Consider the following 25,056-nt stretch of genomic DNA (forward strand, 5'->3'; position numbering starts at 1 on the left):
TTGATTACAAAAGGCCTTGTATCTGGAAACAATATGACAATTTCCACACATTGAATGAGACTGTCATGTCAGTGAACTCACGTCATTCATCAGGGCCTTGCACGTCGCAAGCGTGTCCACTAGGAGGTGGTGTTGTCTAGGAGCTGCAGGGGGCTCTGTGTGCGTTCCCGCAGCAACAGGGAAGATGGCTGCACTCACATCTCTCACCCAGGTAATGTAACAGGAATTAAGTAAATAGGCGGAGGACATTCAGTCAAGCTGTTGTGCATGCCGATGAACGAGCTGCAGTTTTTTTAGTGGTGTGCTTTTAATCTAATTTGAAAGAAAGAAGGGGGTGTTTAGCTAGCTTGCTACTAGTATTAGCTGGATGGGACAAGGCCTTATCAGTAACGATAAGCTTGCAGATAGTACCGTAGACTAGCTAGTGGGCTAGCTACGGTTAGCTTGCTTGCAAAAATGAACAATTTAGCTAGCTAGCTAATGATCGTTAGATGAAATATCATTCTAGGAATTTTTAATTAACATTTACATTTTGACACAAGACAAAGGCGCAAGAGTTATGCAACCAGGAAAGACCAACATATTGTAACGTTAGTGCTAAACAATAATAGCTAGCTAAACGGTCTGACTACTACAGCATCAGTGTAATAACACAGTCACACGAACAGTTCATGTAATACCATAGTAGCTGTATAAGAATGTACTAAAAGGCGATAGGTGTGTAACGTTAGTTAGTGAGTAGTGAAACTAAATGGCTAGGGTATAACGTGGTTATGTGAAGATGGATGATGATTGATCAGGTTGTGTGCTCACGGTGCTGGCTACATTGGCTGTTTTTTTTGCTTCAGTAAGATGCCGCAATGTATTGTCCTAACTTGTAGATAGTTTTTCAAAACACAAGCTATGTGTTGTTTCAGCCAATTTCGGGAATCACAACCTCAGAGTTTGCATCAGGAGTCACAGAGGACCAATTTTGGTTCAATCACATTAGCTACATGATGCTTCTAGTTTTTCATTGAATTCAACCCTGACAAACATAGGCTTTTTGCCATCTTACAAGTTACGTTATGCTTTAAAGAGCTCCTCAAAAGGTACTCAAAAGATTTAAAGCCTATTAGATGACATGAATATTTGATGACATGGGACAGGAAATCCCTCTCTGGCTTTTGGTTGTGATAAACCCTTAAGTGGATTTTTAAAGGGGAAGTCCAGATGTCAGTGGTAGGTTTGGTGGGGTGTGTCACGCTATTTGACTTAAGACAATGGTTTCCAGCAGCTATTTGAAATGATATGACTAATCTGAAAAACCTTTCCCAATCAGCTGTCAAGTGGGAACCCTGTGTACGAGAACTTTTATAGACAGGTAAAACACATTTTATAGTTTGCTTATTACATAGGCTAGTCATATCAACATAGATTGAGGAGAATTCAACTTCTTTGTTTTTCAGTGGCCGCATTAGACAACACTAAACACATTCAACAGTATAGTGGAGGTGTAGATAGAAACATGTTGACAGTTTGGTTTGCTGTGTGGTTTTTGCAAGGTGGACCCAGGAAACACAGGGAGAGTAGGGCCCACGGAAGCTGCGTTGTTCCTGAAGAAATCGGGTCTTCCTGATGTCACTTTGGGAAAGGTGGGTACTGTGTAGTGTTGCTGCCCACTGAAAGCTTTGGGCAGCGGCATACCCAAGGGAACAGTCCTTGACACTTTAGACTGATAAACTGCTCTGAAAGCAGCAGACCAGCAGGAAATCATGTTTATTAGAGTGTCTATGTCATCGAGGAGTAATACGACCATCTACTTACATGCAAGCATTCTTCAGTACCCCCAGAGGAATATTACTGGAAAAGATAACCACATCTTACGTCATTGCCTGGTCTGATCAGATCAATGTCTTTTATATTTCAGAACCTTTAGGGAGTGCACTTGTTTCAGCACCATTTGTACCCAGATTTTGTATTGTTACCTTTTGTTTGTCATACTAGTTCTGCTTTGATCCACATTTATGCAGCCTGTCTCAGCTGGTTAACTGGGACATTTATGCAGATTGCTTGTTATTTACTTTGTTCACATTCCCTAATGATTATTGCACGTTGAGACGTTACTTGGATGTTTTCTAAGTTAGGCCTAATCCTCTTGTTTGTGTTTGTCTCCCCTCAGATCTGGGATTTGGCAGACCCAGATGGGAAAGGGTTCTTGGACAAACAGGTAGAAAATGAATCATTTCCTCCATGTGTGCAATGCCTTTGATACTGGGACCCTTGAGGGGAATTGAGCTGCTATTTGTACACCCATAAACAATGCCGTTGTCCCATCTTCTCTTATAGGGGTTCTATGTAGCTCTGCGGTTGGTGGCCTGTGCACAGAGCGGACAAGACGTCAGCCTCTCCAGTTTGAACCTCACTATCCCTCCCCCCAAATTTGTGAGTACAATCCTAACTACACACAGGTTTCCTGATAGTTTTGTGATGAGGGAATTTATGCTTGGAACACAAGTATTTAGCTACACCCTCAATAACATCTGCTAAACATGTGTAGGCGACCAATAGCATTTGATTTGATTTGATTGGTGTGTTTGGTTGGGAGATTGTGAAGTAAGTGTTAAAGTTGAAGGTTATTTTTTGGTTGTTGTGGTACAGAAGGACACTAGCAGCCCGTCTCTCAGCACATCATCCGTCTCTAGTGAACCCCACTGGGCTGTGAGGGTGAGTCATGTAGAAATCACCCTGGACCATGTGTTTGTTTGATGAGAGCATACTAAAATGAGTTTTTGTATATTAGAACATTTGTATTTTATTATGCAAAAACACAGAACAGAATTCAGAGAATCATGAGTTTACCTTTGCTTATCAATGGCTTATTGTTATTTTGGTTCATTTCCTATTCCAGCCTGAAGAAAAGGGTAAATTCGACGGCATATTTGAAAGCCTTGCACCAGTCAGCGGACTCCTCTCTGGTGACAAAGTAAAACCAGTTCTAACCAACTCAAAACTACCTCTGGACGTGTTAGGAAAGGTTTGGGATCTCAGTGACATTGATAAAGATGGACATCTGGATCGAGATGAATTTGCGGTGGTAAGGTTTACTCCAGTAAATTGTGGAATGAATAGATCTGAATAAACAAATGTTTCGCAGCTCATATTTGCCTGTGTATGAGATAGTAACGTCTCTTATCACTCGTAATGAGTGTAACTTCCATCCTCATCTTTTCCTTCTGTTCTCCAGGCCATGCACCTGGTCTACCGGGCCCTGGAGAAGGAACCGGTCCCCTCTGTTCTCCCCTCCTCTCTCATCCCTCCAAACAAGAGGAAGAAGTCATTGGTGGGCTCCCTTCCTGGCATGGTGCCCATGTTGCCCGCCAGCCCCCCGCCCCCCAAGGACAGTCTGCGCTCCACCCCATCCCACGGTAGCATGAACTCCCTCAACAGCGCCGGCAGCCTCTCCCCCAAACATTCTCTCAAATCTGCACAGGTGAACACACACATACGTTGAGCAAGCTATCTTGATTGGCAACAAAGCAATCTCTTAACTTTTTAGTGTGTAATGTGTTTTAACATGTGTCACGTCAGCACTCAGTGAACTGGGTGGTCCCGGTGACAGACAGAGGGCGCTATGACGACATCTTCCTGAAGACAGACTTGGATGTAGATGGCTTTGTCAGCGGCATGGAAGTCAAGGACATCTTCATGCACTCAGGGCTGCCCCAGAATCTACTGGCGCACATATGGTAGGAGAGACTGACTGATGCCACCGGATCACCGGACTGAAGTTGACTGTATTACTCACGTTGTTGTTGTTGTGTGTCCAGGGCCTTGGCGGACACCAGGCAGATGGGGAAGCTGACGCGGGAGCAGTTTGCTCTGGCCATGCACTTCATCCAGCAGAAAGTCAGCAAAGGCATGGACCCTCCTCAGGCCCTGACCCCTGAAATGGTCCCCCCTTCGGAGAGGGGCACTCCCGTGCCAGTGTGTACCACTCCCTCCCATGTACGCATGCACGCACCACACACATGCATAAGACCACACACACACACACACACACACAGAGCTTTTATGTGAATTTTCAAGGACTTTTTGGGGAGTAAACATTTGTTCCCATTCAAAATCCTTTTTCCCCTAACCCTTAACCTAATCAAAACCCCCAAACCTCTGACACTAACCTTAACCCTAAACCTAACCATTAAGCCTAACCTAACATTTGAACAAATTCAGGACTTGGATTATTCTTGTTTTTCTACCTTGTCGAGACATTTTGGTCCTGATAATGTAGGAAAACACACACACACACACTTTCTATTTTCGTGCGGAGACACAGTTAAAGTGCTTGTATTTCCACTTTGTGACAAAGGTTATTAGGTTTACCTGTTCAATTGTTGGGAGCATATATAGAGTACAACTTCCTTTCTGTTCATACACTTTGAGACAAATGACAGTTTAGGGAGGTCTAATGGCGTGTTAATGTCTGGGATTGACACTCAGCGTGTCTCATGGCTAGGAATCATTCTTGTGTTCAGTAGTAGCTCTTCATCTCTTGTCTCTATCCACAGAGTATGTCTGGGTATATGACTCCCGTGGGCTCTGAGGTGGCTGCTCTGTCTGAGATGAGGCGGGTGAGTCCCATATTTAGCTTGTTGAAAATGCGTCGGAATTTCCAATGGCCCTGCTTACAGGTGCATGGTTTAAAAGAGTGAAGGGACTACACAGTTGTAGGATCTTCATTTGATCACCCTGTTGCAGGAGAGCTTTCCTGCAATGCAGGACATTTAAAACTTGTAGTGTATTTGAGGTTTAAAAAGGCTTCTGAACTTCGTAATTTCCACTTTGAAATTTCGGACTTGATTTTGCCTTGCGAAAAATGGATCGACCCCTACAAAAAGGTCCAGTAATTATAATCCACATAATAATTCACAATTCCTGTTGCTGCAGGATTATTATCCTGCTGTAGCACACTGGCTCAAATTAAGATCCTACATCTGAGACACTGATAACAAAGACATTGCCCCTAGGCAGCCGGGAAGTGTTATGTAACTACAGTATTGTGCTGTGGAGAGAGTATCTTCTTGATGGACAATAACTATTAATTGATTGATTTGCTGTGAAATTATATTTATGTGGTTTGCAACCTGGAGCTCTGTGAGGTGATGTGCTTTGTGTGTTTGGAGGCCCCTAAACCTCTCTTTCTGTGACTGCGTTGATTGCTGCTGTCCTGCTCTAGTCTGGTGCTTAGACCCCACCAAGATCTTACCGCACACTGTTTTCTTCTTTACCCTAACCTAAACGCTGCTGAATGCCGCTTTCTGGGTTATATCTCTCTATCAGCAAATAATGTTCAAGTTCTGGGTAGGTAACTGGCGAAAACCCGACAAATGCTTTCGATGGCTCACCAGACAGAAACCCAAAGAGATGCAAAGCATTTGTGAGAACTCAGTGACTGTGAACGGTGGTGTGACTTGACCTCCTGAGTTTTCTGACCGTGGCGGCGGTGAACAACTCCCCTCAGGCCTTTTTCGCCCTCGCCCCGTCGCCCGTCCCTCTGTGGTGCTTCCTTCCCTGTTGTCTCCGTCTCTTTACCATGGTTTGGTCTGGATGGTTTGGTGTCGTGGCAACTCTGGCTCTCTCTCAGGTCAGCTGAAGAATGGGGCTCACTTTCTTTCTCTTCTTCTCTTTCTCTTTCTGTCCGTCCATCCACAGGACAGCTCCAGTTCTGTGGGGTCAGGGTCAGAGTTCACTGGAATCAAGGAGCTGGACGACATCAGTCAAGAAATGGCTCAGCTGCAGAGGTAATTCACAACACTGGGAGATATGAAATGTGTAGTTTTCTTTCAAAGTGATCACAAAATAGTTTTGATTTAATTTATTCACTGTTGCTTGTGCCTTGTTTGTGCTACTGACAAAGATGTAGCAAATCCAGAATCTTAAAACACACAATATCACAGAAAGTCTTAAAGGATGTGGTTTTCCAGATGTCTAGTCATTTTTCTTTGTCATATCTAGCTTATATCACCCTGTATGAGTTCCACCTTTCATTTCCTTGTTCGTCAATCATCACTCAACAACTTGATTAAGTCAGTGCAGTTTTAGCAATAGTTCAACCTAAATGGAATAAACAGCGCAACTATACTCTTGTGTTTTTTTCATAAATATATTGACTATCTACTAAACAAATTAAAGTGAGCATTCCATTTGAAACAGGCACCTTATAGATATTAGGTTTGTCATGATGCCAGTCATTTTACTGACCATACGATAGCAGGACAAGTACTGTATCACGGTAGTATCGCGGTACCACGCTAGTGTCCTAGCGTCCGGTTCGACCCCCGGCCCCGTTTTCCAAACATTATGCGCATGTTCTATACAAAAAACCTGTCATGGATATTCACACTTCCACAGGCCTGTGATTTGACTGGAGGAATGGGAGGAAGAGATATACATGCATAATGTTCTGCATGTCATTGTGGCAGTAAGGGGAAAACACTGCATGAAACCTTTACTCTTCAGCTAACACACATACACACACTCTCTCCCTCCCTCACACTCTCTCCCTCCCTCACACTCTCTCCCTCCCTCACACTCTCTCCCTCGCTCACACACTCTCTCACACACACACTCTCTCCCTCCCTCACACTCTCTCCCTCGCTCACACACTCTCTCACTCACACACTCTCTCCCTCACACACTCTCTCCCTCACACACTCTCTCCCTAACACACACTCTCTCCCTCACACTCTCTCCCTCGCTCACACACTCTCTCCCTCACACACACACTCCCTCCCTCACACACTCTCTCCCTCACACACTCTCTCCCTCCCTCACACTCTCTCTCCTTCACACTCTCTCTCCGTCCCTCACACTCTCTCTCCCACCCTCCATCACACATTCTCTCCCTCCCTCACACACTCTCTCCCTCACACACTCTCTCACTCGCTCACACTTTCTTTCCCTCCCTCACACTCTCTCTCCCTCCCTAACACTCTCTCTCCCTCCCTCACATACTCTCTCCCTCCCTCACACACTCTCTCCCTCCCTCACATACTCTCTCCCTCCCTCACACACTCTCTTCCTCCCTCACACACTCTCTCCCTCCCTCACATACTCTCTCCCTCCCTCACACACTCTCTTCCTCCCTCACATACTCTCTCCCTCCCTCACACATTCTCCCTCCTTCACACACTCTCTCCCTCCCTCCCTCCCTCCCTCCCACACACTCTCTCTCTCCCTCCCTCACATACTCTCTCCCTCACACACTCTCTCCCTCCCTCACACATTCTCTCCCACACACTCGCTCTCCCTCCCTCACACTCTCTCTCTCCTTCACGCTCTCTGTCTCCCTCACCCACTCTCTGTCTCCCTCACACACTCTCTGTCTCCCTCACACACTCTCTCCCTACCTCATACACTCTCTCCTTCCCTTACACAGTCTCTCTCTCCCTCCCTCCCTCCCTCACACACTCTCCCTCCCTCCCTCACACACTCTCTCCCTCCCTCACACACTCTCCCTCCCTCACACACTCTCCCTCCCTCCCTCACACACTCTCTGTCTCCCTCACACACTCTCTGTCTCCCTCACACACTCTCTGTCTCCCTCACACACTCTCTCCCTCCCTCACACACTCTCCCTCCCTCACACACTCTCTTCCTCCCTCACATACTCTCTCCCTCCCTCACACACTCTCCCTCCTTCACACACTCTCTCCCTCCCTCCCTCCCTCCCTCCCCCCTGTCTCCCTCCCTCCCTCCCACACACTCTCTCTCTCCCTCCCTCACATACTCTCTCCCTCACACACTCTCTCTCTCCTTCACACCCTCTGTCTCCCTCACACACACTCCCTCTGTCTCCCTCATAAACACACACACTCCATTCTCTCTCTCCCAGAAACAACATACACACTGCTCCCAACTTTAAAAATGTTAGGCACCAAACAGAATGTAAGGAACACCAGAAAGATATATATTTGTCATATCGTTTAGGCCTGTATGAATCCTACCTTTTGAAGCAGATCTCATGAGTAGCAAATCCTCTTCGTTTCTTTCTGTGACAATCAAATTAGCCAAGACCTGCCGGGAAGTTACCAGGATGTTAGCTAGCCAGGTAACATGACTGCACAACGCTGTTTGTTATCATAACAGTAATACATGGCCTGGGATTAGTTTAAAACGGCCTGTGAAATGATATCAAAATGCTCGCGCAATTGCAGAGGAAGAACAAAAAAAAGGTAGCTTTAGCAATATGAGTCATTTGTTTTTAACCGTTTGAGCTGCATCCCCGCTCGCCACCACGCCAAAATGATATTTAAAAAAAGTGATGTAGGAACAGATGTGTAGGAAGAGTGGACGGAGAGAAGTAGGGGAGGGATGGCTGGAAGGGGATGAGGCTGGCTGATCACAGTATGCACATGAACGTGAAGTAGACGTTATTGAACCTGCGCATACAAGAGACTAGTTGCTGTTGCTTACATTTTTTTCAAACCGAATTTCTCAACAAAACGGACTTTGTAAACATTTTATAACAGGCACAAGCGGGTTCTTTAGATCTGTATGGCCGATAAATGGTCGTCTCATATGAAACGGGGTTCTAAAACGTTTTACATAAGTATCGTGGCGTTTTTGTACCGTGAAATTACCGTGGTACCGGTATACCGTGCAACACTAGTAGATACTGCATATGGAACACAGTAGAATAGGTGATCAAATTGACACTTCAAAGGAGAAGGATGGTAACAGCCGGGTGTGGATGAGTCCTCCCCTCTCAACCTCATCCCACCTCATCCGTCACTCCAACCTCTTTTTTTAAAATGTGTGTATTTGATCAATCTTTTGTTTTCACCACTTACTCTTCATGCTGCGTCAGCACTCTTGCTTTTACACACTGGAGTGCGCTCAGGTAACCCTCTCTTGGCTGTCCCAGTCTGTCCTTTTTCTTTTGTCGTCATTTTGTGTCTGGAGGGAGAGAGGGATGAGGAAGAGGAGAGGGAGGTGGAGGAGGAGGGGGGCGGCTGTCTTTTCCTACCCTGTGTGTTGATGGGGGTGTTTTCCTCTCTCTCAGGGAGAAGTACACCCTGGAGCAGGACATCAGAGAGACAGAGGAGGCCATCAGACACAAGTCCTCGGAGGTGCAGGTGAGCAGGCGTACCATTTCCTCATGAAAAAAGGGAATTGGGGGTTTGGACATACCATGTGTTTTTTAATGCCGTATACTGCTACTCTAAATGGTACGAGGTAGTGCAGCACTGTGTTCAGAGTTCCCATCTCTTTTCCCTGATTGTCATTGTTGTGCTGATTACATGTGTGTCTGCGTGTTCGTCAGGAGATGCAGAACGACCTGGACAGAGAGACTTGCAGCTTGCAGGAGCTGGAGGCCCAGAAGCAGGAGGCCCAGGAGCGGCTGGAGGAGATGGACCAGCAGAAGGCCAAGCTGGAGGACATGCTCAACGACGTCCGGATCAAGTGCAACGAGGAGTCCCAAATGGTGAGAGTAAGGGATAATGGGAAGCAGAGGGGTTTGACAGTGGTCCGGTAGTAATCGTGGAAGCAATATAGCTATCATGCTTGTAAACAAATTATAGAGTTCAAAAAACACATTAATAGATTGCTTTTGATAAATAATATTTTGTTGTTGCATTTAACTGATGAAAATACTGTTATAGAGGCCATTTCCTTAGTAGGTGACATCAAGCGGTCACCATGTGGGAGAAGTGGGTGCTCAGGATGATAGACGAGTCTCCCACTAGTAATGACCAGTTTGAGGGCCGTTCAAGAGGATTTCCCCCACTCGTATGTGGTAAATTCCCACTTCCATGTCACTGCCTCCTTCAATACCAGATGAGCACTGGTGACTCTCATAAAGGGGGTACATCTCCCGCTCTGGGGTAATGCGTTGGGCTGCCACTGTTAATAAGTAAGCGCAACACATTTCAATTAATTTGAAACTTGGTCTTTGGTTTGCTTATATAGAGCGGCCACTACCTGTTTGCTGAAAAGGGTGCAAGAGGGAAGTTCGTAAACGTGGCTCGAGCACTCTGACAAGGCGCTGCCTGAAACCAGCTATCATCAACCACAGAGAATGGCCACATATCTGCGGCTAGAAACCAAAGACTGTACAAAATATAAACATAGCCTAGCTATCGCTCGTCATTTTTTTGGGCCCGGTCAGAATCAGCTGCCGAGGGCTGCATGAATGCAGAGGGGAGACGTTGTTGTGTTGTTGTGTTATCTTAGCGTTTCCTGCTTGTTACGGTATACTGGGACAATGTCGATGTAAACGTGAACGTATTTGAGGTGTTGGCAGCTGCATAGGCTATTGTCGTTGAGCGTGGCATCATACCGTTAATGTTTTATCCACAACTCTCCGTCCATCGCCGTTGGAACCTACAGGGAAGCCAAAATGTTCCCGAACGGAAGATTTCAACTATGATAGAGGATCCTCCAATTCTGGTTTATCGCCATCGTACAGAACTATTCTGAACAAAAGTATAAACGCAGCATGTGTAGTGTTGGTCCCATGTTTAATGAGCTGAAATGAAAGATCCCAGAAAATGTTAATATGCACAAAAAGCTCTCTCAAATGTTGTGCACAAAGCCCTTTTATTGGGAAAACAATAATTCTGGTTGGCTGGGCCTGGCTCCCAAGTGGGTAGGCCTATACCTTCCCAGGTCCACCCATGGCTGCGCCCCTGCCCAGTCATGTGGAATCCATAGATTAGAGTCTAATTTATTTATTTCTATTGACTGATTTCCTTATATGAACTGTAACTCAGTCAAATCTTTGAAATTGTTGCATGTTGCGGTTCTATTTTTGTTCAGTGGTCGTTCCCGGCTTCGACCTCACAAAAGAACACTTTGAAATGCCCCAATTAAAATGTGAATTTTGATTACAATGTTCGCATCGGCTCTATTTGTTTGAACGGAATAGCCCGAGAGAGAGAATTCAGCTCAGATTTACTCAAGAGGCATAGCCTACAATGCCGTGTAGACATAGCCTGTAGGCCGGGTGTTTTATATGTTTATGTGTTGCACCGTTACACCCCTACAGCCTTCACTATCAATCTGTAGGCATCGCTTTCATCCTCCACTTTCTTTTTTTCCCTCGCTGTCTCTCCTACTGTCTCTTGCTGTCAATCTCTTTCTCTACCTCAGATTTCATCCCTGCAGAACCAGATCCACTCCCAGGAGACTGACCTGCAGAGCCAAGAAGAGGAGCTGAGTCGAGCCAAGGCAGACCTGAACCAGCTGCAGCTGGAGGAGAACCAGCTGGAACAGAGCCTAACGGCTGGCAAGTTCCAACTGGAGACCATCATCAAGTCCCTCAAAGCCACCCAGGACGAGATCAACCAGGTGAGAGAGAACCAGGTAGAAGGAGAGGAGAGGCAACAGACATGCCCCCAGTCAGATATGCAGAAGTCCCAGACACTGTGATGGCCTGTTGCGGTTAGGGTTAAGTACAACTCATCACACCTGATTCACGCTATAAGGCCAACTCGAGCTATCCTGCCGTTTGATATTTTGTCGTCACATTGTCCATTCCAGATGGTTCCAGCACAGCTATGGTGGATGCATAACCAAGCCAGCCCAATTCAGCTCGGCATGGCTCTGTTTTGTCCTATAGTGAGTGTGACTCAGGCTAACGTGCCTGGGATGTGAGAGGACCTGTTGCAAGACACTTCCTAGTGTGACCACCAGGGGGAGTTTTTGTATCACGAATTGATGCGAATGACCAGTTTCAATATGTGCTTGGTCTTCCCTTCTGGAAGATATTCAGCACAGACTGGGAAATGAAGAAGTACTTAACACATTTTCAGTGAAATTCTAGTGAAGTTGTTTTTAAAGTGTATGTCATCATAGTTAACCCCTCATTTGGAGATATCCGTCCTCTTGTCAGATTTGGGTGTGGCAGTTTCAGTATCAAATGTACTACCTCCGCTTTCTGCACCACACTAATCATCATATCTGGCATGACTTCCACAGCCCCAGCCCACACCTCAGATCTCACATCACTCTCTCGCATCACCCTGAGGAAGGATGCGGAGACATAGATGGCTGTGTTCTCTCTTATAGGTGGGGGGGCTTCCCTTACGTTACGTTGAGGAACGTGAGAGAAAATCCATTCCGATCTACTCTCATTATGAACAAATAGCAGCGCTTAGCTACTCCCATACCCCGCAGCACCGAATCATGTTGACTAATATCCTCATTCAGCACTCTTCTCTCATTGAATTCAAACCATACTGAGATTGCAGTATTGTAGTCCAAGACCACCGTCTGTGAGGAGCTAAGGGGAATACCCGCAATCAGCTGTAGCCACTGCAATGTGAACGGAACCATGTGACGCCTGCACTGAGACGCTCCTCCCAGGGTGCCGTGCACGAGGCCATATTGTGAGAGGGTTTCTCTTCACAAATGACTGGTCCCATTCAGGCCCTGTCGGAGCCGTGCGTACCGTCTTATGAAACCCCGCGGCCAAAAGGCCATTCAGCCACGCCGGCTGATCATTTCCTCAACGATCACCTGCAATAATATGCACTCACTCTCCGTTCCTTAGAAAAGCTATTAGGCCACTATATTGAACGGAAAGAGATCCTTTTGGGACGGTGGCTCATTTTGACGGAGTCACTCAAAGACACATTCAAATGAAAGTCATCACAACCTGATGTACAAACACACGCGTTCACATATAACTGTTGTTGCCCGAACAGCCATAATATCCTCTGTTGAAAGAAACCCTACATTAACCTACTGTGTTGTGCTGCGCTGTTCCTCCAGGCTCGCAGTAAGCTGTCTCAGATCCAGGACAGCCAGCAGGAGATGACTAAGAGCATTGAGCAGTGCAACAGCAACCTGAACGGGACCCACGGAGGCAGCATGACCAACCTGGCTGACATGAGCGAGGGGTTCCACGACCGGGAGAATGGAGGTTTCGGAGCCATGGTGAGGAGAACACATTGCTCAGGAGGTTAAACTCTGGGCCCTGTAACTACGACCCAGAGTTTTTCCTAAGCATGTAGAGGTAATGCACTACTTGGCCAAAAGTATGTGGACACCTGCTCGTCTAACATCTCATTCCAAAATCATGGGCATTAATATGGACTTGGTCCCCCCTTTGCTGCTATAACAGCCTCTACTCTTCTGGGAATGCTTTCCACTAGATGTTGGAACATTGCTGCTGGGACTTCCATTCAGCCACAAGAGCATTAGTAAGGTCGGGCACTGACGTTGGGCGATTAGGCCTGGCTCGCAGTCGGTGTTCCAATTCATCCCAAAGGTGTTCAATGGGGTTGAGGTCAGGGCTCAATGGCGGCAAGCTCTACACCACTCCATCCGACGCTTGGCATTGCACCTGATGATCTTAGGCTTGTGTGCGGCTGCCTGGCCATGGAAACCCATTTCATGAAGCTCCCGACGAACAGTTCTTGTGTTGACGTTGCTTCCAGAGGAAGTTTGGAACTCGGTAGTGTTGCAACCGAGCACAGAGGACGTTTACCCGTTGCGCGCTTCAGCACTTGGCGGTCCCGTTTTGTGAGCTTGTGTGGCCTACCATTTCGTGGCTGAGCCGTTGTTGCTCCTAGACGTTTCCACTTCATAATAACAGCTCTTACAGTTGACCGGGGCAGCTCTAGCAGGGTCTAAATTTTACGAGCTGACTTGTTGCGAAGGTGGCATCCTATGACGGTGCCACGTTGATCATCACTGAGCTTTTCAGTACGGGCCATTCTACTGCCAATGTTTGTCTATGGAGATTGAATGCCTGTGTGCTCTATTTTATACACCTGTCAGCAATGAGTGTGGCTGAAATAGCCGAATCCAGTCATTTGAAGGGGGTGTCCACATACTTTTGACCGTGTGGTGTATATAAAAGAGGTCAATTGAGGTTGAATGCTTGGTGTCTAGTGGAGAACTGGTACATTTAGACTTGAACAATGGATGGCAGCTAAGGTGTAGTTCATTTCAGCCACATCTGCAGATCACGGTAACATGATGATTCATTGTCGGCTGTTGGCCTGGGTGTGAAATTGACTTGTGTGTCACCGGAGATGATCAGATAAAGAGAAACGATAAGTGGAATATGCTAAACCTTTGCCTGTAAAGAAAAGAGGTATCACTTCCCTTGTTTAGCGTCAGAAATGTTCTGTTCAAACGAGCGGCTCCGAGGCATGCAGAATCTTAAGCGGTTTATATTAATCCCATAGTTTGGTTATATCTTATTTAATGTAATTATCTTGGCTTAAATAGTCTTGCACGCTGTTATTTTACCTGGCAGCCCTCTGTTATTCCGTCTTAAGCTTTATTACCTGTGCGTTTTGAAAGGGCTCGAACACTTAGCGCTTATTCTTGGCCCTAATTCTGGGCAGCGTTGGATGTCATGGCAGAGTGAATACAGGGATCACGGACAGGCCTCTTATTGAAACGAGGAGAAGTCCTGCTAATGAAACATAACAAGTTAGCGTTTTCATAGCCAGGGCTCGCCTGGCACGTGAAGGCAGGTTTTCTAGAGAAACCCGACCCCCCCCCTGAAGAATGTGGGCCCTAACAGATGGTTCTTTCCTACCGACTCGGGGGGGCGGGGGGCTTTTTCATTGGGACCAGCTGAGTGCAGTGGGGCGCAGCAGACACAGAATGGGCAAATTGCAGAAGAATGAAAATTCCCTTTGTGTTATTAAAGTGAAACTCAAGCCCGGGGCGCTCTCTGGTCTGGTCAAGTCTGGGAGCAGCAACGGTGGAGGCTTTTCTTCAGGCACACATTCCTCTCTCGTCAAGGTCTCTGTTAGTGTTGTTGAACTCACATTCCTCCACTTGAACCTGAGTGGGCCCTTATTGAAATACGAAGTATTTTGATTTGATAGCTGTCGTGTTTGACAGCTCTGCAAGACTTATCGGCCGACTGAATAAGCAATCGAGTCGACGTGCGTTGGTTTTTCTCCTTAATGCCTGTCTGGGGGGAAAATGGTTGGAGATGGTGGCAACGTTTTAAGTGTAAATAAACCAAGGCTCTCCAGAACCAAACAGACAGATATGTTTTTCTCCCATTCTCAGGAGGACCCGTTTAAGGTGAAGACATCTGGGTTCAGTAGCGTCCCTCAGGAGATGCACACAGACCCCTTCCACTCCGAAGACCCCTTCAAGACAGACCCGTTCAAAGGTGCCGATTCTCTCTCCTCTCCCTCTCTCCCTTTGCTCTCCTTCTCTTTCAATGACCTCTGCAATCGCTCATCTCTCCCCGTCATCCCTCCCTCCTCTCCTCCTCTCCTCAGATAGTCCTGCTTGAGTTTCCTCTCCTCCTCGCTCAAATGTTCCCACAGGGCTCCCATCCTCCCTATCCCGACATGATTTGTAGTTTCACCAGAAGCAATGTGGACTCCTCTGCAGCTTGGCTAAGACGTTGTTTTTGCAGTTCTGTCTTTGTTTGCCTTAAGTGTGCTCTATAATTTGTTTTTGATCCTTCTGTGTTTAGATTCCCCCTTCCAACATTTTAGCTTTTGTCCTCTGTGCCATAGCCTCTGATTGTCTTCTCCCCCTCCCCCTCATCCCCCATCTCAACTCCTCTCCTGTAGGTGACCCCTTCCAAAACGACCATTTTGCAAAGCAGCCATCACTACCAGCGGCTGCAGGTATTTATTTATTCATAACCAGAAAGAGCCACACACAATTAAACTTATACATGGACTTCCATACAATGCCATCCTCCTGTTAAGTTGATGACATTCTGGAACTTTGAAAAACAGGGTCCAACCGGGCTACCTTCAACGTCCCACTTCTCTCTCTTTGTAATATACCACATACATTCCATAGAAAATATTTGCTGGCTGTTGAATGTTATCTTAATGGTGATAGCCAAGTGTCTGTAGACACTTCTTGCATTTGTCTGGCGTAATGGAGAATGCCTACATTCTCAATGTTGACAATAGCAAAGCCAAGGACAGTTGAACACCCAGCACTTTTAAAACTGATTAAAAGAATATGCATCATTTCCAAACAGTTTCCTTACCGACAATAAATGGAACTGTCATAAGGGGAATTAACATTGAACATAGTGACTAACTGGATGATATGATTCCTGCTGAAGAGGTTAACCAAATTGGACTCGCATTATCTCAGCTACTGCATGACTTACGGTCCGGATGCTCCAGACTACAGTGAACCTAATTCACATCGCGTCCTTATGCCAAGGATAGGGTACCGTCAGTCTAGCCTATGTGAAGGGAAGGTCAAGTCTGATCCACAGCCTGCTACACTGAGCTGTCCTAGATCTCTCTCACCACCCAGACCCTTTTGGGGGGGACCCATTCAAAGAGACGGACCCCTTCAAGGCTTCGTCGGAAGACTTCTTCAGGAAGACCACCGTCAAGGCAGACCCCTTCAGTAAAAGTGCCACGCTCCCCACCAAGGTACTTGGAATGTGTTTGGATATATTTATATTAAACTCAGTTTATATATGGGTGTATATGTATGTAACCGTTTCTTTCTGCTTGTTCTTGAAGACTAGTCACTTTACAACCAGCGCAGACCCTTTCATATCCATTAGCCCAAAATCCACCAGAGGCCCAGGACCAGGTACTTGCTCAAATGTCTTTCTCCTATTCTTCTACCCCCCCCCCCCCCCCACACACAATGCATTTGTTTTCTTTTCACACCTTTTTGACTATATCGGCCTACAGGCCTGTGGGCTGGTGAGCTGTCTTAACAGCAGCGCAGGTGTCAAATAGCTGTGAAAAGTGTTCCCATGTTTAACATCCGTTTTCAACCATTGAATCCTTGTTTTTCTCACGTTTTTAGGCCTAGCATAGGTCTCAGTAAAAAAATCTCCCATAATGCCAGGAAGTGTGGTGGTTAACAAATATCAGTGTTCAAAGACATCAATGCCTCAGATAGAATTTGTATGGATAAGATGGGTGAAATAATGACCCTAAACGGTTTTAAGATTGGGAAACAGTTGAGGTTCTTGTGTGATGTTATATATATATATTTTTTTACGAAGGTTCCCATTCCAAGCAGCACATGGATCACTTAAAATTCACTTGAAATAGTCCCAGTAAAAACAGGAGATGCATTGTGGCTTGGGCCCAGAGGATGGCTTGTGGCATCTGAAATAGCCTAGAGAGGCCTTGGACAAGGCAATCTGCAACTGTGCAAATGTGTAAGTACTGTAGCTTAGAGAGGCCTTGGACAGGGCAATCTGCAACTGTGTAAGGGTGGAAATACTGTAGCCTAGAGAGGCCTTGGACAGGGCAATCTGCAACTGTGTAAGGGTGGAAATACTGTAGCCTAGAGAGGCCTTGGACAGAGCAATCTGTAACTGTGGAAGGGTGGAAATACTGTAGCCTACAGAGGCCTTGGACAGGGCAATCTGCAACTGTGGAAGGGTGGAAATACTGTAGCCTAGAGAGGCCTTGGACAGGGCGATCTGTAACTGTAAAGGGTGGAAATACTGTAGCCTAGAGAGGCCTTGGACAGGGCAATCTGTAACTGTAAAGGGTGGAAATACTGTAGCCTAGAGAGGCCTTGGACAGGGCAATCTGTAACTGTAAAGGGTGGAAATACTGTAGCCTAGAGAGGCCTTGGACAGGGCAATCTGTAACTGTAAAGGGTGGAAATACTGTAGCCTAGAGAGGCCTTGGACAGGGCAATCTGTAACTGTAAAGGGTGGAAATACTGTAGCCTAGAGAGGCCTTGGACAGGGCGATCTGTAACTGTAAAGGGTGGAAATACTGTAGCCTAGAGAGGCCTTGGACAGGGCGATCTGTAACTGTAAAGGGTGGAAATACTGTAGCCTAGAGAGGCCTTGGACAGGGCGATCTGTAACTGTGTAAGTGTGTAGGTCCCATTCTCAATCAACTCTTCATTTCTACCGGGTTGCACAAGAAAGTCCTCTCTTTATTTTCCCTAGGAAATTGCTGTAGTCCATATAAACACATTACGCCATGCAGTATTGAAGTCCCATAGCCATGCTAGAACACTGGGTTGACTGTGGCAGTTGGATGATTGGGCTCCCGAGTGGCGCAGCGGTCTAAGGCACTGCATCTCAGTGCAAGAGGCGTCGCTACAGTCTTTGGTTCGATTCCAGGCTGTATCACATCCAGATGTGATTGGGAGTCCCATAGGGCAGTGCACAATTGGCCCAGCGTTGGCCCGGGGTAGAATTTGTTCCTAACTGACTTGCCTAGTTAAATAAAGTTTAAATGTAAAAATGTTTGTAGGATCACGTTTTCATGTTAGTTTGCTTATTACCATGATGAGCTGAGAGAAAAGGTGTCACGCCAACTACTTCAAATTCTCTCTTTTTTCACCAGCTCATTTTGTCTTGCCTTTTTTCAAGCTTTTCCTTTTTCTTGACTGAAACTGTACAGGATTTATATACATACACTCAGGAGTCAAACAGTGAAACCTTGATGCAACAGTGTGCCAACCTTTGAGCAATGACTCTGGACGCACAGCTCATATCAGTCGTGTGTATCATGGAGAATCCTTTTGAATATGTGTGTATTTGTTCTCGATAACCTACACATCCTTGAATGTTTCACGTTGACATTTTCTCAGATCTCTTTGGCACGCTCGACCCCTTTGGAAGCAGTACTGCCTTTGGAAGCAGTAACAGCTCATTTGGCAGTAACAGTGGGTTCGCAGACTTCAGCCAAATGTCAAAGGTCAGAGACCCGATGGAAGGAAGAGGAGGCTTTCCAGAGTACCAGCAGGTACTACTACCAAGGACTATGAACTGTATAGCATCTATTCGTTCAGTAGACTGCATATTTCCTACCGAGGGGTGCACAAAGAACCGTTTGTGTATTTTTACTAATTTCCTGATTCATCGTCTTCAATGCACATGCATCAGTCTTGATATGAGTTGGCACTTGACAGTTGTCTCTCCCTCTCTCTCCCGCCGTCCTTTCCTCCCCCTCTCCAGTCTGGGTTCGTGGACGACCCCTTCAGTAGGAAGCAGGACGGCCCAGCTCTGCCGCCCAAGAAGAGCATTCCACCCAGACCCAAACCACCCAGTGGTGAGTAAGGCCTGAGGAAAAACAGGGAGAAGTGGAGGGAGGGAGTAAGTGGGAAAATAGAGATGGAGAGTGATTGTACAAGAAAGAGAGAGAGAGAGAGAGAGAGAGAGAGAGAGAGAGACGAAGAGAATTGTTGTGCCACAGAGAGACAGAACGAGAAACAGAGCGAGGGAAAGGAGACATTTTTTTAATGAGGCGGAGGTAGTGGGTTAACAAAGGACATATGCCACCAACCTAGGTTTCACTATGAATAATACAACGCCCTGCACATCTGGGTGATTCAGCTACAACTTTCACTGTGCCATGTCATCATATAGATTCATTTACTGTTTTACATGAATTATTGTAGCAGCATTACTCTTTGCAAAGGTCCATTTCATTTTACAGATGTAGGATCTTAATTTGAACCAGTTTGCTACAGCAGAAAAATAATCCTGCAGCAACAAAAATTGTAATTATTATGTGGATTATAATGAAAGGGAATGGAAACACTAGGCTATAGAACACCAGCTAACTGTAACTCGCCATATTGGCATTGTTGCATCATCGGTAGGAGAGTTTTAGAATTCCTGAATTTACTGAGACCATGACCTCTGCATACATTAATGAACATACTTTGCATGTTTCAAACCATATACATGTATGAAAACATGGTACATATTTTGAAAGATAAGAAACGGCCCGTTCAAATGATATGACATTCAATAGAACCACATCAATCAAATCGTAATCGGTCAAGAAAAAACACCTGTAAAGATGTGTATCATAAATGTTTTTTTGTAAGGTGTACGCTAAGAATCGGGAAGCAAGTACAGGGAGTGAATTAAAAAAAAATGTAAAACATGTAACAAAACAAGAAGTAGCGTACAGACATGAAACATATAAACAGAAACGGAGTCAATAACGCCTGAGGAAAGAACCAAGGAGAGAGATAGATATAGGGGAGGTAATCAGGAAGGTGATGGAGTCCAGGTGAGTGTCATGAGACACAGGTGCACGTAATGATGGTGGCAGGTGTGCGTAATGATGAGACAGCTGGCGACGTCGAGTGCCGGAGTGGGGGGGAGTGGGTGTAAACGTGACATTTTTCTCAAACAACTGCCATTTACACAACTTCCTAATGAAAATGGAAAAAACTTAGAGCATATTGAGTTTTCCTTATTTTTTAAGGATTGATCATCTGAGATCAGAATAGTAAAACCTTTTACTGTGAATGAGTTACATCCATTTTAGTCACCGGATGTATTTTTCTAGAATTCTATGGAATGTTCTGTGATCGGACACTTTCTCATCTGGATAGTATATTAAACACATATATGCACTAGAACATATTACAAATAACATTTAGTCTACTGGGTGAAGACTAAGAGACCCATTACTAGTACTTACAGTTGAAGTCAGAGGTTTACATACACCTTAGCCAAATACATTTAAACTCCGTTTAAACTCAATTCCTGACATTTAATCCTAGTAAAAATTCCCTGTCTTATGTCGGTTAGGATCACCACTTTATTTTAAGAATGTGAAATGTCAGAATAATAGTACAGAGAATGATTTATTTCAGCTTTTATTTCTTTCATCACATTCCCGGTGGGTCAGAAGTTTACATACACTCAATTAGTATTTGGAAGCATTGCCTTTAAATTGTTTAACTTGGATCAAATGTTTCGGGTAGCCTTCCACAAGCTTCCCACAATAAGTTGGGTGAATTTTGGCCCATACCACCTGACAGAGCTGGTGTAACTGAGTCAGGTTTGTAGGCCTCCTTGCTCACAAACGCTTTTTCAGTTCTGCCAACAAATGTTCTATAGGATTGAGGTCAGGGCTTTGTGATGGCCACTCCAATACCTTGACTTTGTTGTCCTTAAGCCATTTTGCCACAACTTTGGAAGTATGCTTGGGGTCATTGTCCATTTGGAAGACCCATTTGCGACCAAGCTTTAACTTCCTGACTGATGTCTTGAGATGTTGCTTCAATATATCCACATAATTTTCCTACCTCGTGATGCCATCTATTTTGTGAAGTGCACCAGTCCCTCCTGCTGCAAAGCACCCCTACAACATGATGCTGTCACTCCCGTGCTTCACGGTTGGCATGGTGTTCTTCGGCTTGCAAGCCTCCCCCTTTTTCCTCCATACATAACGATGGTCATTATGGCCAAACAGTTCTATTTTTGTTTCATCAGATCAGAGGACATTTCTCCAAAAAGTATGATCTTTGTCCCCATGTGCAGTTGCGAACAGTAGTCTGGCTTTTTTATGGCGGTTTTGGAGCAGTAGCTTCTTCCTTGCTGAGCGGCCTTTCAGGTTATGTCGATATAGGACTCGTTTTACTGTGGATATAGATACTTTTGTACCTGTTTCCTCCAGAATCTTCACAAGGTCCTTTGCTGTTGATCTGGGATTGATTTGCACTTTTTGCACCAAAGTACGTTCATCTCTAGGAGACACAACTAGTCTCCTTCCTGAGCGGCATGACGGCTGTGTGGTCCCATGGTGTTTATTCTTGCGTGCTATTGTTTGTACAGATGAAAGTGATACCTTCAGGCGTTTGGAAATTGCTCCCAAGGATGAACCAGACTTGTGGAGATCTACAAAAAAAATTTGAGGTCTTGGCTGATTTCTTTTGATTTTCCCATGATGTCAAGCAAAGAGGCGCTGAGTTTTAAGGAAAGCCTTGAAATACATCCACAGGTACACACCTCCAATTGACTCAAATGATGTCAATTAGCCTATCAGAAGCTTCTAAAGCCATGACATCATTTTCTGGAATTTTCCAAGCTGTTTAAAGGCACAGTCAACTTAGTGTATGTAAACTTCTGACCCACTGGAATTGTGATACAGTGAATTATAAGTGAAATCTGTCTGTAAACAATTGTTGGAAAAATTACTTGTGTCATGCACAAAGTACATGTCCTAAGCGACTTGCCAAAACTATAGTTTGTTAACAAGAAATTTGTGGAGTGGTTGAAAAAGGAGTTTTAATGACTCCAACCTAAGTGTATGTAAACTTCCGACTTCAACTGTATGTATGGTATGTAGATCTATTTAAACTTAGCAAAAAAATAAACTTCCCTATTTCAGGACCCTGTCTTTCAGAGATCATTTGTAAAAATCCAAATAACTTCACAGACCTTCATTGTAAAGGGTTTAAACACTGTTTCACATGCTTGTTCAATGAACCATAAACAATTAATGAATATGCACCTGTGGAACGGTCATTAAGACACTAACAGCTTACAGACGGTAGGCAACTAAGGTCACAGTTATGAAAACCTAGGACACTAAAGAGGCCTTTCTACTGACTCTGAAAAACACCAAAAGAAAGATGCTCAGGGTCCTTGCTCTTCTGCGTGAACGTGCCTTAGGCATGCTGCAAGGAGGCATGCGGACTGCAGATGTGGCCAGGGCAATACATTGCAATGTCCGTACTGTGAGATGCCTAAGACAGCGCTACAGGGAGACAGGATGGACAGCTGATCGTCCTCGCAGTGGCAGACCACTTGTAACAACACCTGCACAGGATCGGTACATCCGAACAGCACACCTACGGGACAAGTACAGGATGGCAACAACAACGGCCCGAGTTACACCAGGAATGCACAATCCCTCCATCAGTGCTCAGTCTGTCCCCAATAGGCTGAGAGAGGCTGGACTGAGGGCTTGTAGGCCTGTTGTAAGGCAGGTCCTCACCAGACATCACTGGCAACAATGTCGCCTATGGGCACAAATCCACCGTTGCTGGACCAGACAGGACTGGCAAAAAGTGCTCTTCACTGACGAGTTGCGGTTTTGTCTCACCAGGGGTGATGGTCGGATTTGTGTTTATCGTTGAAGGAATGAGCGTTACACCGAGGCCTGTACTCTGGAGCGGGATCAATTTGGAGGTGGAGGGTCCGTCATGGTCTGGGGCGGTGTGTCACAGCATCATCGGACTGAGCTTGTTGTCATTGCAGGCAATCTCAACGCTGTGCATTACAGGGAAGACATCCTCCTCCCTCATGTGGTACCCTTCCTGCAGGCTCATCCTGACATGACCCTCCAGCATGACAATGCCACCAGCCATACTGCTCGTCCTGTGCGTGATTTCCTGCAAGACAGGAATGTCAGTGTTCTGCCATGGCCAGCAAAGAGCCTGGATCTCAATCCCATTGAGCACGTCTGGACCTGTTGGATCGGAGGGTGAGGGCTAGGGCCATTCCCCTCAGAAATGTCCGGGAACTTGCAGGTGCCTTGGTGGAAGTGTGGGGTAACATCTCACAGCAAGAACTGGTAATCTGGTGCAGTCCACGAGGAGGAGATGCACTGCAGTACTTAATGCAGCTGGTGGCCACACTAGATACTGGCTGTTACTTTTGATTTTGTCCCCCCCCCCTTTGTTCAGGGACACATTATTCCATTTCTGTTAGTCACATGTCTGTGGAACTTGTTCAGTTTATGTCTCAGTTGTTGAATCTTGTTATGTTCATACAGATATTTACACATGTTAAGTTTGCTGGAAATAAATGCAGTTGACAGTGAGAGGACACTTCTTTTTTTTGCTGAGTTTATGTGTCATGTGAGGATGAGGGTGTGATTTCCCCGCAGCCCTGTTTGCAGCCTCAGCAGCATGTTCTCCAGTCTCTGCAGCCCTTGTCTATCCTTGCCACCGTGGTGGCAGCTATTGACTGCCTGGTGCACAGGTGACATGTCTATAATGTCAATCTTCTCAAAAAGGTCTGAGCACTGACAGTCCACCACAGTGTCCTGCAAACAGAGACAGAGAGAGGGAGAGTATTTAAAATATCTCATTTATAGGCCTATTAGTACATAACAATAATACATCATTGACAGTTACCTTCCAGTCAAAAAGCTTGGTTGAGAGGCAGCAGCATCACGTGGTGGCTCCAACTTCCTCTGGCTCCTCCATTTCAATGTCATCCTCTTTGTCCTCGTCTTCCCCAAGTAGCGATGAACCTTCTGCAAATTAAAAAGGGTATCATGACTGGAAGGGAATTGTTCAAGTTATCAATCGGCATGCAAGGTGACAAAGTTATATTTTATTATCCAAAGGTTTTCACTCACATTTGAGAAAACGTAAAATAACTGAAATAATATTATAATGTATGCCTGTAAGTAGCAAAGAACCAGGATAATTTACCAAATTGACTACCAATCTGAGCTTTCAAAAGTTATTAAAGCTAGCTATGGGGTTAGGCTTCAGGCTTAGGTACATTCATTCTTGCAATCAACAGCCAGAAGGCTTTCTATTTTTAGGAATCATAGCTATCACAGATATAAAGACTCATAATATATCAAAGATACCTAGCTATGTAGTTAGCTAGCTAGCTAATAATTACTGTAGCTACCTAGCTATATGGGGATCGTAGCTCCTGCGGCAGCCCTCTCTTCTGCCTAGCTGGCTAAATCTAATCCCTAGCCAGTTTGTTTTAGCTAGGTCTTGCTCATACCGAATGATAAATGCTCTTCTATTTTATTTTGTACAGTTATCAATGAAAACATTTACATCAAAAAGACAAGAGAAGAGCTAAATCAAGTAGGCTAGCTAGTTACCTTGCCTCGTTTTGGTCTCCCGGTGGCAGCATTCACTTTCAGTCTCCATGACAAAACTCAATTTGCTCACTTCTAGCAACAGTCGTTACTATGGCAATTCAAGATGGAGCAACCCATACCTCTAATAAACGTTGTTCAAGATCAAATTACTTTAAAATAAAGATGTTTCTATGTTACAAGCATGTTTGTTATTAGTGGATTGAATACATCGCTTTGCTCAGCTTAACTTCCTGAAGTGTTTCCATTCCCCTTTAATTGACATTTTTGTAGGGGTTGATACATTTTCCGTTAGGGCAAATCAAGTCTGAAATTTGGGAATTACAAACTTTAGAATCCTTTTTATAACTGAAATACACTACAAGTTTGTATTTCCTGTTGTGCAGGAAAATTCTCAGCAACAAAAGAGTGATCAAATTATGATCCGACATCTGTGTTATAGAATTGTAATTGTTTACTATCCCTTTGTCTTTTCCCCTCTGTGGTCTTTGTCACCTCACTATAAGTGTTCCCCTCTTTT

At 45.2% G+C, this 25,056-nt stretch overlaps 1 protein-coding gene across 12 annotated transcripts in view; it reads left to right on the forward strand.

The window, feature by feature from the left end:
* The first annotated feature begins 118 nt into the window (after positions 1 to 118).
* LOC115158151 (epidermal growth factor receptor substrate 15-like 1) overlaps positions 119 to 25,056 on the forward strand; it is a 35,183-nt gene continuing 10,245 nt past the window's right edge. For 8 of the 12 annotated variants that reach the window (XM_029706760.1, XM_029706753.1, XM_029706759.1 and 5 more), the window contains exons 1-22: positions 120 to 211; positions 1,322 to 1,363; positions 1,545 to 1,634; positions 2,162 to 2,209; positions 2,329 to 2,424; positions 2,641 to 2,706; positions 2,891 to 3,076; positions 3,227 to 3,472; positions 3,571 to 3,728; positions 3,810 to 3,987; positions 4,548 to 4,610; positions 5,692 to 5,780; positions 9,044 to 9,116; positions 9,305 to 9,466; positions 11,134 to 11,331; positions 12,757 to 12,921; positions 15,025 to 15,130; positions 15,543 to 15,599; positions 16,237 to 16,376; positions 16,470 to 16,542; positions 18,526 to 18,680; positions 18,893 to 18,986. In XM_029706760.1, the coding sequence (XP_029562620.1) occupies positions 185 to 211; positions 1,322 to 1,363; positions 1,545 to 1,634; positions 2,162 to 2,209; positions 2,329 to 2,424; positions 2,641 to 2,706; positions 2,891 to 3,076; positions 3,227 to 3,472; positions 3,571 to 3,728; positions 3,810 to 3,987; positions 4,548 to 4,610; positions 5,692 to 5,780; positions 9,044 to 9,116; positions 9,305 to 9,466; positions 11,134 to 11,331; positions 12,757 to 12,921; positions 15,025 to 15,130; positions 15,543 to 15,599; positions 16,237 to 16,376; positions 16,470 to 16,542; positions 18,526 to 18,680; positions 18,893 to 18,986 (2,512 nt within the window). In that variant the 5' untranslated portion in view covers positions 120 to 184. Of the gene's footprint in view, positions 212 to 1,321; positions 1,364 to 1,544; positions 1,635 to 2,161; positions 2,210 to 2,328; positions 2,425 to 2,640; positions 2,707 to 2,890; positions 3,077 to 3,226; positions 3,473 to 3,570; positions 3,729 to 3,809; positions 3,988 to 4,547; positions 4,611 to 5,691; positions 5,781 to 9,043; positions 9,117 to 9,304; positions 9,467 to 11,133; positions 11,332 to 12,756; positions 12,922 to 15,024; positions 15,131 to 15,542; positions 15,600 to 16,236; positions 16,377 to 16,469; positions 16,543 to 18,525; positions 18,681 to 18,892; positions 18,987 to 25,056 lie in introns of all 12 variants that reach the window. The other 4 variants (XM_029706754.1, XM_029706758.1, XM_029706761.1 and 1 more) reach the window with 4 other exon arrangements.

This window comes from Salmo trutta, chromosome 22, assembly GCF_901001165.1.
Source record: "Salmo trutta chromosome 22, fSalTru1.1, whole genome shotgun sequence".
NCBI classification, from domain to species: Eukaryota; Metazoa; Chordata; class Actinopteri; order Salmoniformes; family Salmonidae; genus Salmo; species Salmo trutta.